This window comes from Sparus aurata, chromosome 4, assembly GCF_900880675.1.
Source record: "Sparus aurata chromosome 4, fSpaAur1.1, whole genome shotgun sequence".
NCBI classification, from domain to species: Eukaryota; Metazoa; Chordata; class Actinopteri; order Spariformes; family Sparidae; genus Sparus; species Sparus aurata.
In genome coordinates this window covers 3,563,417-3,582,468 of record NC_044190.1, presented here as the reverse complement: position 1 = coordinate 3,582,468, position 19,052 = coordinate 3,563,417, and the positions used below count along the sequence as shown (strand labels likewise).

The following is a 19,052-nucleotide window of genomic DNA, read 5'->3' as shown; positions in this document are numbered from 1 at the left end:
TCAACTGATGGCAATCTAATAGAGTGAACCTCCCTCATATCAGCTAGAAGGAAGCTAATATTAACATTAGACTGTAGATGCTGAGCTTAACATTTTTGCTAACTGTCCATAGGTGCTGAGGTTAACTTTCACTTCCAACTGACTGACCTATCTATCTGGTTGTGTTTTCAGGCACCTGATACATTTGATGTGGTGGATCCAGCTTCCTTTATATTCATTCCACAAACACTGCATTTGGAGATGCTTTTGTTTGCATCTTGTGTTTGTAACAATAGGCAAAGCTAATGACATATAGGAGAGCAGCAGCAGTTGTTGTGCTCATCGACATAGTGCTAATGCTTCCTGTGGCCATGCGCAGCGCACACCAGATGCGTAAGACTACGCATGAGGGAAGCTGTGTCTCAATTCATCCAGGATGCGGCCCCTGAATTTTCTTAATGTTGATGTGCCATGAAAAATAAATTATTAAGATTGCTCACCAGTCCTAAATCTTAAGTCTGTGTCGAGTCTCAAGTCTTTTGAGGGCGAATCTCAAATCAAGTCTCAAGTCACTGAGGGTGTGATGTTGCAAACTCGAGTACCCAGCTCTGTCAGATCGTCTAATTCAACATGTTGCTGATCAACCTCTGTATGATTTTGTCAGCAACTGAACAGCAACTTTTCTCTACATGTTGGCTTAATGTGAGTTAATTCATGTGTGTCATCAAAGATGCACACTGAGGCCCTGCCACACAAATTTCATTACCCTTGGGGTAGACTCAGTGTATCTAAATATGTGATTATCAAGAAAGTGTAATACTCATTCCTGAAGCTGTGCTTGTTGCTGCCGTTCTTCAACCTTGGATACTCATTTGTCCCTCCATCCCCTCAGCGTCTTATTACATGCATGCCATAATGAAGCAGGAATGGAATTACTGTTTGCTATATCAGCAGGGGTCTGAGGACTGTCCTGCATAATTGGGAAGTAAGTGGAATAGATATGTGAATGTGAATAAATAAACCCAATGTAATTAATGAGGACCAATGATTCGACTGGTGATAATTAAATCTGCCATGTTTTTCAATTTGCATGATTAAGATGTTAGTTAAGGTTATGTTGTACCCACACATTACAGGTTGTTCATTCTCAAAATGTCAACACATCAGAATTCTCAGCACTGCACTTAATTATCTTCAGGAGCTTTAAAACTATCAGCTAAATCAATTAACTTTAATCTGCAACCAATTAACGTGTGACTTTTAGGAATGCTAATGTGCCACATGCTGTACTTATATTTTGGCCCGCTCCAACACAGACGTCACCCAAAATTTCTCAGCAACTTCAACTGTGGGGAATTTGTTGCGCACTTTGCATATAGTCTGAACAGGAAAACTCAAAGTGTTCAAGCAGGGGGATATTTTAGCATGTTTTCCTCATATTCAACTCAAATGTAAGTTTGATTTTATGCTGTGTTCTATGATTCAAAAGAGGTCAGAACTGATTTGCATATTGACATTTTAGACAACTCACAGTAGCTCAAAATGATTGAAAATAACCTGCCTGAAATCAGCCATGGTGGTTTTGAAGGAACTGGATGGAACAAGGCTAATAATATTAATAATATTCTGTAAAAGTGGAGAAGGCAACACTTAACATTGAGGAAGACTGAGTGATTCCAGGCTTTCCCTGTCCACCAGCCACATGCTTATTGTGTAGAGCATTTATATTGATATATTTCTTTAATGTTTTTTTGACCAAGACGAGGGGACAAAGTGAAGAGAAGGAGGAAGAAGACAATTTGTTAAGTTTAGAGACAGAGCGATTCCCCCCACCTCTACCTCCCCATCAACCTAACACCTGAACTACATTGTAACTCACTGGTAACGTCATTGTAACCCTTCCTTTGCCCTAATGTCTGTAGCAGTCGCCCAAACATTAGTGAGACATGTTTGTAACTGGAGGCGAACTACTGTAGTTTCAATGTCTTGATCACTTGGCAAATCTTGGCGGGAGGAAGTGAATGAACATTGGTCCCAGCAGTTCCACTTTCATTAAAGCTGCAGTGTGAGATTTTTCAACGATCCAATGGCACCAAATGAGTAAGACATATTACACAGGTCTGGTCTGGATGGATTCAATTTGGACATATTATGAAAAAATGTACTGTTTCAGTGCTTGTGCACATACATTTGGGTATCTGTAGTACCTACCAAGCAACAAATTGTGAAATAAGACCTGACAGTCATTTTTTTTTTTTTGCTTGCCTAAGCCAGGAATCATGGGAAACACAGAGCCATTCATATCTTGGCCTCCTCCTTACGTAAGGTCAAGGCTCATTTGAATAATACCGCCTGGATCTGAGTATCCCTGGTAACGGCTTGACAGCTCCCTCTGCGAATGTCTGCCATTGTTTCTCACATGCGCTAGACTGTTAGCGCATGCATAATGTTGAAGGTAGAGTTGGAGCTCTGTTGTTGGCTGCACAGACCAGCACAATTTTAAGGAGAGACCACTGTGTTTCAACATTTGTCGGTAGGCCAGAACAAAACTAGTAGATTAACACAGGAACTGCTCTGTTGTTGGCTGGTAGGACCAACACAAACATCTTCAACTTGTTATCTGAGGATGTCAAGACTCAAGGGATCAACATAACTTTTTGATGGAAATATGACAGAAGTTTTAAGTTTGACCATGTTTTATGTTGAATTAAAGGTCATTTTGTACCTTAACTTGTTGAATAAGGCATTACCTGGGATGTTGCCCAGGTAATGTGGCTCTCATTTTGGTGCAATGTTGGAAGTTTGTTGCTCGACTGAGAGAAAGCAACCCAGACTCACGTGAACATGTATAAAAGCTTTGTTGGTCCACAGGGCAAAATGTAGTATTTACACAATTACGCCTCTTAAGGCAGGAACACATTGGCCCAACCGTTGGACGTCTGAAGTGTTTGGGGAGACCCGGACGAGGTCGGGAACAAATCTGTTCAGTGTTTTCAGCTGCGTTGGAAGCTGTCAGAGCTGTGCGGATGTTGTCTGCTCCGATTCAACATGCAAAGTCTGAGGAGGTTGGCTGTCGGCCGTCTGAGCCATTGGATTCTCTGATTGGTAGTGTGCTAGCTGTATGACCATTCTGATTGGCAGTGTGCTAGTGAATCAGCGCGGTGTTAGGGAGGGGCAGAATACTGTATGTGCTTTGTTTTTCTACGCAACTCGTTCCGCCATTTCCTTATTGCATCTTGCACAAGCGTGGAACGTACACGCTACTGTGGAGCTGGCAGCACGTCAAAGCGGTGTGTTCAATGCAACTTTTCTGCCGAACGGGTCAGACAAGAGGCAACAGAGTGGTCGGATAAAGGCAGTTGGCTGTTGGTTTGAGTCTGGGCGGTGTGTGGGGGCCTTTAGATTGTCAGATGTTTACTAGGGGTGGGCGGGTCGATCCAAATATCGATAGTATCGATACCAAGGTGAATATTGGTATCAGATCAATACTAGCGTGATGAGATCAATATTTTTGTTGTAGTTTCTCTTCTATAAGTTCAGCAAATCACTCGTATTTCTTCACAGAGTTTCTGTGAGCGCAGCATCTCTCTCAGTCCTTATGCACAGCGCTCCTCTCCACCTCTCTCACTCCGCTCACTCAGGTTCACTGTGGCCCTCCCCTCCTCTCCTCTCCTCTCCTCCTCTCCTCTCCTCTCCTCTCCTCTCCCCCTCTCCTCCTGCACTGCCTGCCAGAGCAGAGACGGACTGGCGACCCTTAATGATGGCGGATAGGAAGAGGAGTGCTGTTTGGAGTTATTTCACAGTTTGAGACAGAGAAACTGCTACCTGTTACTTATACAGGAAAGCATTACGATTCTGTGGTAACACCACAATCTCGTATACGCATTTAAAAGCAGCACACCCAAAGGTTAAAGCTGAGCTGCAAAGCAAACGTAGGGAGGAGGAAGAGGAGGAGGAGGAGGAGGGAGCTCCCCAAACCGGAACCAGACCCCTGGCACAGAGACAGACGTCACTGTCAGAGGCCTTTCAACAAAAACCTCAACATTATCCAGGTAGCAATTTCTAGAAGTGAAGGTTATTTCCAGCATTAATTAATGTTGTTTTTCAGTGTAATTGTTGGTCAGAGATGTAATGTTAGCAGAGTGATTAAACTATTATCATATATTCAGATAGTTGGAATACATTTTATTGTTTTACTGGAACTCAAAAATATATACTTATAATTAGATATATAGCCTACCTCAAACCTGAAGTATGAATATGGCAGAATATGATAAACCTTCTGTGTATCTGTTGAGGGAACATTAGTATTCCTGTTTAGGCTACACGCAGATAGGTAATAGATTTAATTATGCTAAATATTATTTTACTAATTGGCTAAAATCTTTGTCCTGTGTTTTATTATGATCATAATCGTGATCAACTAAAAGGCAGTACAAAATCATTCAATGATCAGGAATTTTCAAGTAAAAGTATCAGTATTGGTATTGGCAATACTGGCACTTTAATTACTTGGTATCGGATCGATACCAAAATTTGCAGTATCGCAAAAGTGTCCTTTTCTATTGCCTGCATCCACGTCACGTGACCGTTTATTTCCAGTGAAAAATGCAATATTTCAAGATAGGTATTACACTGATGACATTTTTATCGAGAAATATGCACTTTATTTTTTATAATCTTCGCTCAGTGAATGTATGTGGTCTATAATTTGTTTTTTTCGAAGATTTCAAAACAGATTGTGGAGCTGTTATGCATGTTATCGCTGTTATGATGGTCGCTATAGACACTGCTACAGCGGAAACGACGACTTGCATGTTGTTTGTATTAATGTCATCACGACATATTTGCATGTAATACCTTAAAATTGATTTAATTTATCTTAAAACATTACATTTTGTTTGGCAGCCATGTTTTTTTTTTCGCAGCCAAAGAGTCGATGGTCACGTTACATGGATGCAGGCGATAGAAAAGAATAGGCCAAAAAACTTGTAGACCTCTCACAATTTAACAAGCATTATTGTGAAACTACTTCAACTTGCTCTGTGGACCAACATAGCTATTATACATTTCATGTAAGACTGGGTTGGATACAGACAAGAGAAACTGAGTGAATATTGAGCCTCATTTGAAGCCAACTAAATAACAGGCAGGATGTTTGATGCTGGTAACTAGGACTGGTGCTAATTTACATAAATACATCGATATATGTAACACGCATCGACTCAGAGGATGTATGCAGTTCTACCGTCATGCTGGAGCACTTGAAGCTCAAGCATCCCGGGGTGGCAGGACTCACAATGGATCTGGGGGTGCTGTAAGACACAGCGTGTTGGTGTGGCAGTTTGGGAGTGTCACTTGGTCCGTGTGTGTGACGTGTTGGGGACCCCCGCTGATTAGTGTGTGTGTGTGTTGCTGTTGTGTGTAAATGTACTTGAGAGACATGCCTTGAAGATAACAGTAGAGATAAATGTGAAAAGAAAATTGTTTAACTGCAGGAAATGATTTGCTTCACAACTGTGTGTAACTTTGATTAGCAGCCAGCAGTTAGCTTGCTTACACCAAATAAAGACTTTTTCAAAGCTACATAGTAAGTAGTGTTTGTGGCCTGCTGGGTAGTGTGGCTGAGGCTGACACGGATCATATTCCTTTTCTAATATGGGCAGTGGTGAGGTTTTGGTTCAGAAGGTGTTCATGTTCTTCATTGACAGAGCTGACTGGAGATAAGGTGAGTGGTTTGGGTCAAGCATGGGTGAGCTGACCAATCAGAGCACACTGGGCTTTTTGTAAAGGCCAGTGTGCTCTGAACGGTCAATGTCAGGATTTTTTTATTTACCTCTGTTTTATATCGCTATTAAAGCTGCAGTCCACTGTTGCCAACTCCTCAGTAAGGAAAGTCGCTATTGGCTGTCCTAAAAGTCGCTAGAAGTCTCTAAATGACGTCATCACCTAATGCATAACTGACCATGTGCATTTAGTTGTAATGGGCACTGTAGGAGGGATGGATAACATTGTGAGAGAAACAAAAAGTGAGTAAAAAACACCCTTAAAGGGATAGTTTGGGTTTTTTGAAGTGGGGTCATATAAAGTACATATCTATAGTGGATCTGTTTCCTACCGTAATCACCGATCAGCGCAGCCCGTTTGGCAGGAGGTTCTGCGGTTGAGAAAATGTAGTGCCAAAAGAAAGTGCGGTCTGACGACAATGTAAAGCGGTGTGAATTTTACCTGTACAACGTACACTTGAACTGATGTAAAAAAAATTTGGTGAGCCTTGTTTTAGGTGGTTAATTTCGCTTTTTTGCTGGACCCCGTTCACTGCAGTACAAAGCTGAGCCTCTGGGCTGGAGCGGCTCTCTACTTCTCCAAACTGAGGCTGCGCTGATCGGTGATTACGGTAGGAAACAGATCGACTATAGATATGTACTTTATATGATCCCACTTCAAAAAACCTTGCTGCAGCAAGAGCAAAGCCTCTGTACATGGGACGCTGCTCTACCAACTGAGTTAAACGGCGCCCCTGCAGTGTGGAGTTTTGCGAAAAAAGAAAATTTGAATGATCACAGCTCCCAGGTCAGTCCTTCTTCCTCTCTGCCTTCTAAGCCCCTCCCACGGAGGAGCCTGCTGTTCACGGAGGACGCCAGATAGCCAAGATGGCACATTCAAAATAACAACAACAACATAAGCCCTGATTGTTCTATTTCTGACCAATACAACTAAATTACAATGACGAGTGCCTCATGCCGAGTCACTGGAGTAACCTAAGTAACAAACAATATTCCTCACATCACTGTAGACAAGTTACCAGCTAATCATTACCCGGCACAACATTTTTTCTCTGAAGCATGAGTAACGTTATTTCTCTAAACTAATTCAACCACTTCAGAGCGTCCTGAACACAAACTAACTTTCTAACTGCCTGGAACTGGAAAGACACTCTTGCTAACCAGTATCCATAAATACAAAGCTAAACACCAGAGTTAGCATACAAGCAACAAGCTACATAGCTCGACTGCAACATCGTATGGCCATATGCGTTATTGTGAGTATTACTGTAACCGCTGCCACCTCAGCCTTGTGGTTAAAACATAGAATGAATTATATATCAAGCAGGGCTCCTTACTTGTCCAGCAGAAAAGTCGCTCGAGTCCTTACAAATCCTGCAGCTCCTCCACCTCTGAAATGATGCTCTGATATTTATCCTTGTTTTCACTCTGGCTCGGTCCAATTCTTTCTTTTGACACTGCTTTTCTTCATCAGTCTTCTTATTTCTTCTCTTTGACGTGGGTAATGGTGGGGCATTTTTCAGCTCTTTTGTTGTTGTCTGTTCTCCGCCATTGTTTACAGTGGGCATGAAAGTATCTGACCAGGTAAGAGCAGGTACTGCGCCTGCGCGGGGGGGAGGGGCACTGCCCAATGCTGAGCTGCCTGTGAGGGCACTGCGTGAGGGAGGGGGGCTGCAAGCAGCGTATGCATGAGAGTGATCATTATAACAATTTTTGCAAATTTAACAAAACAATTGTTACAGACTACAGCTTTAAGTGAATATATGGTGGACAAAACAGAACATTTTTAAAAAGAATTTTCACGACCTTCTGACAAACATTAGACAAACTAATTAATTTAATAATTAAGAGAATAAGTAGATTAATGAATCATGGAAATACCAGTAAGTTATGGACCATATTCATAAAGAGACTTTTGAAGTAAGGTTTCCAAGTGTTTTATAGTTACAAAAAAGAATGCAAAATTTGCATGTGTAAGTACATTTATTTAGGTGGACTTACTGTATGTGGGCTATATATGTATATGTATATATATATATATATATATATATATATATATATATATGGGAAAAAGGCATATTTGCAAAGAGGGAAATATTCTGCTGCAGTTTCAGATGAGCTTAGCCAGTGGTTGGCTGATTGTAGCTGTTCAGATGAGGCCTATGGTCACACAGCAGGAGGGCTTACCAGCACCAACAGCAATAAGGAAAGAAAATCAAAGACAGAACGACAAGCTCGAAGCAAAGTTTACAGCTGCTGGGTGAAGCAACCTCAAGGTGGATGCTGTTTCGAGGTAGACTGCTCATCAAAATGAGTGATATGTGTTGAGTTGGAAGCTTGGCTATATTAGGATGTGGGGTGATTGAGGTGGTGGTGGGGTTATTTGCAATAATTTGTCTTTGATGACATTTGCTCCTGCTTTAGCAGGCTCATATACTTGCTGTTGAGAATACCCTAGTGTGATTATCCAAGAGAGTGGGCATGCTTGTGCTTTATATGATCGGTCAATGAGCAAACAACAAGAAACGAAACGAAACGAAACATCCTTATACTAACAGTCGCTGTAATGTCGACTTGCTGTGCAGAGTTGTTGGATGTGGAAGTGTGTGGCGCACACTGCAACAGCTCTGTGATTAATACCACTGACAAAGCAGTAACTAATGATCGATTGAGGATGCCTGGGTTCTAAAGACCATTTCCCCTTCACTTACTTTGCCTTTTCAAAGCCATCTGATATTTTGATCACTGGCAGCAGCCATGTCCGTGGAATTAATCACTGGTTTAAACCTGGGACCTGCTTATTTGCACCAAACTTCAATCACAGATGTTGATTTTGAATGATCACCTAGTTTCAGATTCACCTGATGTAAACGGAGCTTTTTACGCTCTGCTTTAAAGGACATTCCATAAATGAAAATAAAAAAAATAGAAAACAGGCAGACAGGGTAAAAAACTTCAAGTGAATGAAAATAAATTGGAATAAAGCTGAGGTCTAAAATCCAGGCAAAGCAAAGTCCATGAAAAATCTAAAGAGAAGTACAAAACTGAGGGCAAACCACAGGCCACGGAGAACAAAGCAGGAGACGAGTCAAACAGACAAACTGACAGAGTGAAGGGAAAACACAGGCTTAAATACACACAAAAAAATAGTTAACAAATAAAACACAGGAAAAAGGCAGGAAAGAGACAAAGACAGGAAGTGGAAAATCACAACAAGACACATTAGGACATGACTACAAAATAAAACAGGAAATAATTAAACCAAAAACCAAACCTGTTACATTAAACTGTTAAACTCTTCACTTTGCCTCCCGGAGATCCCCCAAACACGTCATCGCTATCCGTGACGATTCTCATGAACTAAGTGGTCACCATATTGTTTCTGTACTGTGACAATGGCGGCTACTGAAACTGTTTAAACTGACTGAACTGTAATACAAGGCAGTGCTCATCAAATATGAACCACAATCATGTTCATTTCTCACCAGAAATGTTTTAAGAAGCTTTTTTGTGTGTATACTTTTTGGCTGTGATACTATTTCCTGTTTCAGACTGTTTTAGGTCTCTTTCAGTAAAAGAGACCACCACAGGCTTTTTTTCTCTGTTGTCTCTGGCCACGTAGCACCAATTTCAAAACTATTGACATCTTTCAAATGCAGGGGCAGCCCCTTTTTATGCAAAGGCCATCTTTCCAGCAGCGAAATACTTCATTGAGACTTGCTTTTGACACTTTAACTGTCTTGTTTTAGGCAGTGTATATATGTGTGACAGTATAGAGAAAGAGAGAGAAATTAGACTGCATTTAAAAAATAATTACACCGTGCCAAGGGGTTCACTTACTGCCGTGTGCTTCTTGGCTGTTCATTTACAAACATTTACAGTGATTTTTAAAAGAACACCCCCGAGCAGCCCTTTTTACACATTTAACTCCATCCTCACATATCCCATGCGCTCCGAGTGTCCGTCAATGGAAATCCTCATACATATCGAGCAGGAGAAACATGGCTCAACATTTACAGTCTAATGTATTATGCAGCAGGCGCTTTTAAAAAAAGATGATTGGAGAATTCCCATCTGAAATGCAGCTGCAACATCAAAGCGAGAGTGGGAGGGAAATTAAATGGTACAGAAATAAATAATGGTAGACTTGATGTCTTTGCTAATTGGGATCTGTGGCACTCTGGGTCAAAAGGCCTCCGCCAGGCAAAGCCTTTCGAGGAGTTCTGTTGCGCCGGGGTAGTAAGGTACAATAACATGTTGTGCTCGCAGACAAACACTTACACACTTCGGACTTGAGAGTTTTTTATTTTTTTTTAACACTGAATATTCAAGCAAACACGTTCAGCACTGGTTTCGGGTTGAGAACAGTGGAAACGTGACGCTGTCGTGGATACGAGAGGGAGGCAAGGCAGTGTTTGATACTCAGAGGGCTGAGATGAGTCTCATAAAGAGATTCTCACAGCTGGGGAAAAAAAAGAAAGAAAAGCCATGCATGTCAGACAGTATCCTGACCATCCTCTCCTGCTGCGCTCATAAAAACATATCTGCTCCCCCCAAGGCCTGCCTGGCTGCTGCCAAGAAGCCAGACCAACACTAGAGGGCCCTCTCCGTGGACGGCAGCATGTGCCCCCTCTGCTGTCACTCACACACTCACAACACAACACTGTGCAACACTTACCCAGCTTCCTCTGCTTTCATAGTCTGGGCTTTAATGCATATCTCAACATTAACGTGTCAGAATACTGTCAGTGTGAATGACCTGTTTGTTCTATTTTTGCAAAATCTCTACAGTGTGTGTGTGTGTGTGTGTCCATCTGTCCATTGCCTAACCCTATCAAATGACAGTGTAAATGAGCAGCCTCGGTCTCGTGTATCGCTCTGCCTATCTGGTTTCACTATAACAGAGAAACAGTGAGCGCCAATTCCTACCTCACCAAAACCAAGAGTTTGAATTAAAGAAAATATATATATGTATATATATATATATATATATATATATATATATATATATATATATATATATATATATATATATATATATATAAATGATGCGCTAATGAGAGCATTTCCGCCCCGCGCACCTCTGTAACGTCTCCGCGCCACAGCCGGGCAGCTTGACGCGATAACCTTTGCGCGTCCGTGCCTGGGAAGAGAGCGGCATGCAATCATTTGTGCGCCTGTTGACCCGGCTCCTCATCAACCCAATGAGCGGCGCGGAGGGGAGGCTCTCTTCGCCGCCGTGCATCTCTCCTCCATCTCCTCCTCACTTTTCCAGTCGGCCAGCGAGCCTGTCGGAGCTCTCCTAACTACACACACTTTCTCTCCGCCTTGACAAACTGCAGGAAGGATTTCTAGCCTCACTTCGCCTCTCCGCGGTTTTTTTTTTTGTTGGCTCATTTTTCTCCCCCACGACTGAAACGCGTTGGACTTTTTCTTTTACGTATTTTTCTTTTTTATCTTTTATCTTTTTTCTGAAGGAGAGAAAGAAACACATGCACGGTGAAATGATGCAGCAGCGGTAAAAAAAAAAAAAAAGAAAAAAAAAGAAACAAGGATGCAAGTCTGTCCAGTAAGTACAGCCCGCCACCATGCTATATAAACCTGACAGGTATTACTGATTAACACTCGTGTTAGTGGAGGGGTTTAAGAGGGACTTGCCACAGCCTCTCTCCCTCTCTCCCTCTCTCCATCGCGGGGACACGGTGCGGTTTTCCCCCGGCACGTTCGCAGGAGCGAGATTAGACGGAGAAGGTCTGCAACTTGGGCTCCTTCTTTATTCACATTTCACCCCGCGTCTCCCGCGCTGTGAGTCGAGCACATGCTGCCTGTATGTGCCATGTTCTCCTGTTAATTGAGCCGCCTTCGCGCTCTGAAGCCGCGCTCGCTGCGCAGAGAGGGACCCGGTTGGAAAAACAGCGTCTCCTCAGAGCGTAAAAACTTCAGAGAGAGGACGGATTCCGGGGAGCCGGGGAGAGCCCTGCGTGCTGCAGACTGACGCGGAGGCGTAGAGGCGAGTGGCAGATCAAACTACGAGGGTTAAAGTGGCTGTCTTACTTGTTGTGTTTTCACCGTGTGAGCAGACGTTGAAGGACGCGTCGCTCTGCGTGGGGACCACCGTGGACAGCTCCTCCGCTGCCGAGCTGAGCTGTCTGGACCGGCTGCTCTGTGGCGGGGGAGCTGTCCTTCCCCCGTGGTGCTGAAACTGCCGCTTAGTCACCCACATACAGTCACTCAAACTGCGCTAAAAATAAGGGAGAAAAATGCAACCATCCATGCTTAATTTTATCTGATGTCACATTTTGTATTTTTAACATTCTCCTAACATCCTTTTTTCTTCTTTGCTTTTTTGTTTTTGTGAATCACCCTGGTCCGTCATCTTTGAGTCTCCGGGTGTCTCAGTGACTCGGATCACTTCACACTTCATGTTTTCGCACTTGGCTTCAGGTGGAACGCGTTTCTGTGCTTTATTTTCCTCGCCGGAACCACGCAGCATATGACCGCAGTGACACACTGTGTGGTAGTAAAAAGTTGGCCAGAACTAGCAGAGCTGGGAAAAGCGAGCCGTGCCGAGCCGTGATAGCATGCCCGGTCCTTCTGCGTCGAGATGTATCCGGGGAAGTCAAAGCTCGTCACTGAGTCTCTGGCTTTAGCATTCCGGTGAGGAGCGCACACCAGCGTGACTGAGCGCGTTCAAAAACGTGTGTTGAGGCTGAATCCGTTTTTTGATTAAAGGGCAAAATTTACATCAGGCTGCTTCTTTATTTATCTCATTCTACACTTGTTTCACTCTGCTGTATTACATTTATTTGATTGCAGTCTTTCTGTGCTAAACAAAAACAAAACAAAAAACAGAAGAAAATGAAGAAGAAAAAGTTTCTGTTCATGTTTTCTTATCAGAAAACACCAACTCAGACCTTTAATCAGGCGTCCGGCTGGATGAATAAAACTCAGTGATCTCTGGATCTCCATGATGTCACCTGGCTGTCGAACACTGACTCTGTGACATGCATGCATGCGTGCTGGTGAAAGGGAGCCGGTTGTAACATATAATAATATTTCAGCCAAAGCATTAATCATAAGGAACATGTAATTGCTGAAAATCTTTCCAGGATAATCCCCAGAACAACAGATTAAAGCAAGGCAATCTGACGTGGTGGGCTGAATAGCCTCAGAGTACAGACAGAGCCATTTGTTGTTCAGATGATATGAAAACAGGATTGGAATGAAGCAGCTACAGGGAGATCATTTGTAACGATGAAGTGACATCTTGACTTTGTACGCTTAATATGAGAATCCCTTCCTGTTTTTTTTTTTATTCCTTTTTATCTCTTTGCTTTTCCTAAAAACAGATTTTCATCATCCCTGTCTCATCTGATCACATTCACATTTACATGTTCAACCAACCGTACTTTCCTGTCCCCCCCCCTCTCCCCCCCCCCCTCGCCCCCACCGCCTCCTGACAACTCCTCACAAGACCAAAAACCAAACTAACTAACTGTGATTGCTCCCTCTTAGGTCTCCCCCTCGGAATAACGCCAAATGGACGCTGAGCCGAGCCCCTCACCCCCCCACCAACTGCTATGGAGGCATGCCAAGCCATGCAAGTGACCTTTATCACACCATGAATGCGAGCTCCACCGTTCAAAGAGGACACAAGTAACCTTTTCTTGTTATCTACGAAGGAGCTGCTGATCTGAATAGAGGAGCTGGAAACGAGAGGCCGTGAGAGAAGAGTCTCGTTCAGCAACCAAACAAACAGTCGAACAAACACAACACTCGGCCACAGGATGCCAAAGCGGTCTGAGGAGATGCTCATGGATCTGTGGATGTCCTTGCTGCTGGTGTGGATTACTTGTATTCCCTGCGTCTCCATGACTCCTATCATAGGCCAGTCCAAAAGTACACAAACTGGTGGGTCCGCAGTGGTGGCGAGCGGTCTTGGCGAAGGACAAAGATTACTGAGCCGCGCCAAGAGAGGATGGGTTTGGAATCAAATGTTTGTGCTGGAGGAATTTTCTGGACCCGATCCAATTCTAGTTGGCAGGGTGAGTGCTGTGATTGTCAGCATTATATTAAGCTCGCTTATCGTGTGGAAACATTAATTCGGCCATTTGAATGCTCCCTCCATTTTTTCCCCTTCCCATGGCCGGTGGGAGGGTTTGGGTTGTCAAGGGGAAACAGAGATATGGGAACAAGAGAGAGCGAGTCCGGGTGTGTGTGTGTGTGTGTGTGTGTGTGTGTCATGAAATGCTTTTGGAAATTATTAAACTCAAATCAAATATAATGGTGCCAATATATAAATATATATTTTGCTGCGTTGGATGTCCTTGAAATCCACGATACACTGTAGCAGTCACACAGGAAAAAAGCATATCTTTCCTTTCTTGTTTCTTAATTTGAGCCACGTTTTCACTCACACTCATTTCTGCTTCCAAGCGAACGTGTATGAATCGTGCAAACCGTGGAGAGGAGGCGAGGATGTTAGTTATGCTCAGTTATTTTTTTGTCCATCGCGGCTCTGTAATGGACACAACTGCAGGCTAATCCTGCTAAGGGCCACCTGCTCCCTGGCCTGTGTCAGGCAGGTTTCAGTGGAGGGAGGGAGGCTGCTGGCTTGCCCCGCCAAAGCAGCTTGTTCACAGCTCATTGCTGGGACTCACCTGGGGAGAGTCAGCCTGGCAGCCGCTCGCTCGCTCGCTCGCTCGCTTCCCTTCCCCAGAATATCACCCAGCCTCTCTGGCATGGGCAGGACTGCAGGCCATCGAGCATAATATTTGATCTTGTCCAGTAATAGCTTTTGCAAACAGTGTTTTGTGGCTAATATTTGATAATTGGTGGGTCTGCCTTTCATGTTTATGACACATTACAGTTGTAGTGCAGTGAAATGTGTTTCCTCCAGCCTTCACACATGGCACCTGGCAGCACGAAAGGAAAAAAAAATGATTCAATTTTTTCGCTTGCACAAGAAAAATCCACTCACCTGCGCTCCGACTAAACACTTTTAAATTAGCTTCCTCTTGTTGTTTTTTTTCCCTTTTTTTTAATATATATATTTTTTTCCCCCTCTGTCTCGAGCATTGTCATATGGCTGCATCAATTAAACATTTCCCACCATGCGGGATTTGCACCTGTGTTTGCTAGATACCATACGAACACAAAAATGCTGTTAAGTGATGCATTAATTTTTCAAGCGAGTCAATTAGGCAGCCTCTGCTGGATTCCACAATGGCTGCTCATCAAAATGCCGAAACAAACAAACACTCACCGGGGCCACGGTGACCATATGTGAGCCCGGAACTCAAAGGTTAGATCTCAGCTGTGAGACATTGAGCATCAGAGATTTGGCGTATCACCTGGCAGACTGTTACATATTTATAGATATTTCACCTGGAAATATCTATTTGAAAAAAAGAAGAAGAAAAAGAAGAAAGCCATGAGAAAACATTTTATAATGATAAATGAGGATGATAGAATTTATTTCACAATAAGCTCCTGCTTGGAAACAGTACAGTGAGCCTCCGGCCCGAGTGTTAGATGTTCTTGAGCTTGTCAACAGACGATTGGTGGCACAAAATCAAGTTTTTCTTCAGGTGGTGAAGGATGCTCCCTCTCAAGGCCTCAGTTAATGCTCTGCAAAAAAAACCTGACTGCAGGATAAGTTAGTCACAGGTAGAGCCATCTTCCTGTTGAAGGACATGCGAGGCGGTGGCGTGGGGTAGGGCGACAGCTCTGGGTGAAAAAGAACTCAGCTCGCCTTTTGCAAGGCGATGATGATGGGTTGCGTTCACTGCAAGGTTAAGTGCTCATGAGTATGCCTGGCAGAGCTAAGATAAGTCCTATGTTAAACCAAGATGGCACTGAATTGGTTTAAGACCATAAATCTTTCTCCCTCTCAGTCCTCATGCCTCCTTTTCTTCCCCTTTTCTCCGTGTTTCTCACGCCTAATTAAAAAATGAGTCAAATGGGTGGGAGGTGTGATTCAAATGGGTCATACAGCTCTCTGTGCGTTTTGCACAATCCCCTCTACCGAGTGTGAGGCCGCCTCTGTCTGTGGTGGTGGGCCTATTATCAAAGAAACCCAAGCCAAGATTGGACTCTCTCCATCCCGTGGTTTCGTGGTGCTGGTGCACTCTGAGGTTTAATTATACGTGCAACCCCCAATCTCCGTGTGTGCCCGGGCTCCCCTCAACTGCACCAACAACCAGAGTGAGAGACAGTGTTCGCGAGAGCGACACAGAGAGATTGTGCCATCGATTTTTAACCGTGTGTCATTCTCGATGTTCTCTCTCAGCAGAGACTATTAGCATAAATGCAGGAAAGCGGGGGGAGGAGGGTGACGGGGAGGCGGAGATGTGGAAGAGTGAGAAGGACGGCCACAAGGCGTGACAGCACCCGTCCCTTTTGCTGTTCTTCCTCAGCGCATCGTTTCCTGACATTGTGATTCACTGAGTGGCGTGCTCGTCAGCCCCCGTCAGTCCCGTCGGCGTCGGGGAGGCAGACATACAGTACCTGTTAAAGTGAAGCAGGGGAGACAGCTGTGAAAGCTTGTTGCTCGGCTGTAGCTTAAAACGAACACGGTGTTGGAAGGGATTTTAGGATTACTCATCATGAGCCAGGGGCCGTTCAGAAATAACCCGTCATTAAGAATAGAAATAGGCAAATGGAGTGTGAAGGTAGAAAGGCTTGAACATCGCTCACTGAGCTACGGGACGGTCGCTCGGTGTTGACGACGAGTGGGAGATACCACTTAAACGTGTTAAGACTCTCATGTAGACCATTGGAAGGCGAGCAGGGGGTAATTTTAGGCAAAGCAGCTCTTGATTTACCATTGTCAACCATAATGGGAGAGTGCAGCCCGGGTTTTAAAGTAAAATTAGAGTTCTGGTTTGTGAAAAGCTTGTTGGAGGCCTTTTTTTTTTTATTTTGGCACGAGGCCTATCCAAACCTACTGCGATGGCAGCAACGTTTTGCCTCTTCAGTCAAAGCTATTTCAATTATTCAAACATGCAAAGAAGCAGCTCATTTACATCAGGCCATTAAAGGGAAATATTGCCTCAGAACAAAAGACAAACAGTGAACAAATTGCTTTGTTTGCACCAAAGAGAAATCCGAATGTGTTTCCTTTGTAGCACGAGGCAGATTGATGGCAGTTAGCGGCAGGATATCTCACAGCCTCAGAAGTTACTTTCCCACACTCCTTTACTTCGCAGCGATCGTTCAGCGTATGGTGCGCGACGACTCACAACGACGGATTCCACGGCGCCAAATTGTACAGTGCAGATGTGCTCAGTTGACTGATCCTTCATCCCATTGTCCGACACTTTTATCTGCCACAGCATCGTATGTGTTGCTGCACAAAGGGAATTGATAATCAACCATTAATATTCATCAATTCAGGCTGAACCGCAAGATTGCGAGGACTGACAGTGATACAGACAGGAAAAAAAGGGGGAAAGGCTTTGATTATTGATTCACCAAAGAAAACTGATATGTCCGGATGAGAATAAAGAAGCTTTGTCTTGTGTGTGTGTGTGTGTGTGTGTGTGTGTGTGTGTGTGTGTGTGTGTGTGTGTGTGTGTGCTGGGGGAAAAAAGAAACAAGCTTCATTCTACCAAACAAGCTGTTTGACAGGATTCCCAACTAGACGGGCCACAGCGGTATCAGATCCGCAGGGTGTGTTACTGGGAGCAGAGGTGATATTCTATTACAATAAACGTGATGTTTGCTGCGCTCTCCTTAAAAAATGAAGAAGCTTCTCCTTCTGACTCGTCTGCTCCGCCTGCCTTGTTTCCTCCTTTAGAGGCAGTTCCAGGTGAAGCCGATGAGAGATCCCAGCCTGGACTCAGAGACAGCAGCTGCACCTAGTGTGTGTATTTATTCACTGAATGGTTCCTGATCAAGTCACGTTTTCACCACGTTTATCTGCCTGTGATATATTGAGATACACTTGATCCGGACCAGAGTGAACCATCTTTCTTCTGGGATGTTTTTTTAGAACTCAACCCAGACCTTTTTTTTCGTTGTTTTTGTTGCTTTCTGCACTTTGGACTGCCAGAACAAGATATGGGACATCAGTCTATAAATACTGATGCAAGCCACTTCTGCTCGGCTGGATTGCCTCTCGTCTTGTCCCCCCACCTCCACCTCCGCTCCTCTCTCCTCTCCCCCTCCCTCCGTCTCTCTCTCTCTCTCTCGCTCTCTGTGATGGGGTGATTATGGAGAGAGTGACTCTTGAGCCCAAGTAAGCTTGCCTCCAGGGCCGGCGGGGTGTGGTACAATGACATTGTTAAAATTTCTGTGTCAGTGTTTGGCTTTGGTGATGCGAGGCAGCGAGGCAGGGCTAAGGCGAGATTGAGTCCTGAATGCAGCTCCCTGAGACTGTCTAGTCCTGCCCGTGGCCCTGTTGCTGCCGGTTTACAGCAGATCAAAGGTTGATCTCTCTTCTCGACTGAATGGTGCCGATGCGGCTCCTGATTAGTGGGGATCCCCAACCTTAATCTGCATTCACACCGGCTCTGGCAATCGAGCGGATATCTCGCTCTGCCTTTTGATTGATGCGTGAGGAGTGGGAGTTAACGAGAATATTAGCCGAATTATTGCCAGTGATTGATGGCAAATTTGACACATAAATTATAAGCGTTGGCCCAGATATAATAAATTCTGAAATATAGCCCAAATTAGACACAGGTTCCAGTGCCATAGTGAGAGGGTTGAATCAAAAAGCTGTCATTAAACCCAGGGAAAGGAAAAGCCCGTCAATGTTTGTTGGACTTCAATTCATCCCATTTGGTTTCTCACACCCACAGCAGCTCCAGGAATACAGCTCTGTAATCTCTCTTCAGGCAGCACCACAAAGATCCATATTGAGCTGCAGTCTAGCAGCAGCAGTTCCTCTGGCTCGCAGCCCTCAGATCTCCATCCCCTCCTCTTGTGTAATTTAGAAAAAAAACATGCTAACATCCCCCCGTCCTCTGCTTCCACCTCCTCTCTCTGCTCTGATACCACGCTCCTCTCTCTCACACCGACTCACCTGTACAGTGTGTCACTAATGCCGGCGAGGCCATTATATCAATGGGCCATGGTCACAGTCTCCCTCTTCCTTTCCAATCTCTCCGTCTGTCTGTCCCTCCTGGTCTGTAATAAAACACTGGGCCCAGCGGTGGCTCTGATAGAGCTGTGGGATCGCATTAGCTCTGCACTCCGAGAGCTTGACAGGTTGTCCATGGCTTTGTGTTGTGTCATCCTGGTTCCCATTAACAAGCTGTGTATGTGCATGTGTGCGTCGGA

At 44.2% G+C, this 19,052-nt stretch overlaps 1 protein-coding gene across 3 annotated transcripts in view; it reads left to right on the top strand.

The window, feature by feature from the left end:
• The first annotated feature begins 10,873 nt into the window (after positions 1 to 10,873).
• The window catches only part of cdh8 (cadherin 8), a 102,727-nt gene continuing 94,548 nt past the window's right edge, over positions 10,874 to 19,052 (top strand). For 2 of the 3 annotated variants that reach the window (XM_030415073.1, XM_030415071.1), the window contains exons 1-2: positions 10,874 to 11,334; positions 13,281 to 13,810. In XM_030415073.1, the coding sequence (XP_030270933.1) occupies positions 13,553 to 13,810 (258 nt within the window). In that variant the 5' untranslated portion in view covers positions 10,874 to 11,334; positions 13,281 to 13,552. Of the gene's footprint in view, positions 11,335 to 13,017; positions 13,041 to 13,280; positions 13,811 to 19,052 lie in introns of those variants that run through there. The other variant, XM_030415072.1, reaches the window with a different exon arrangement.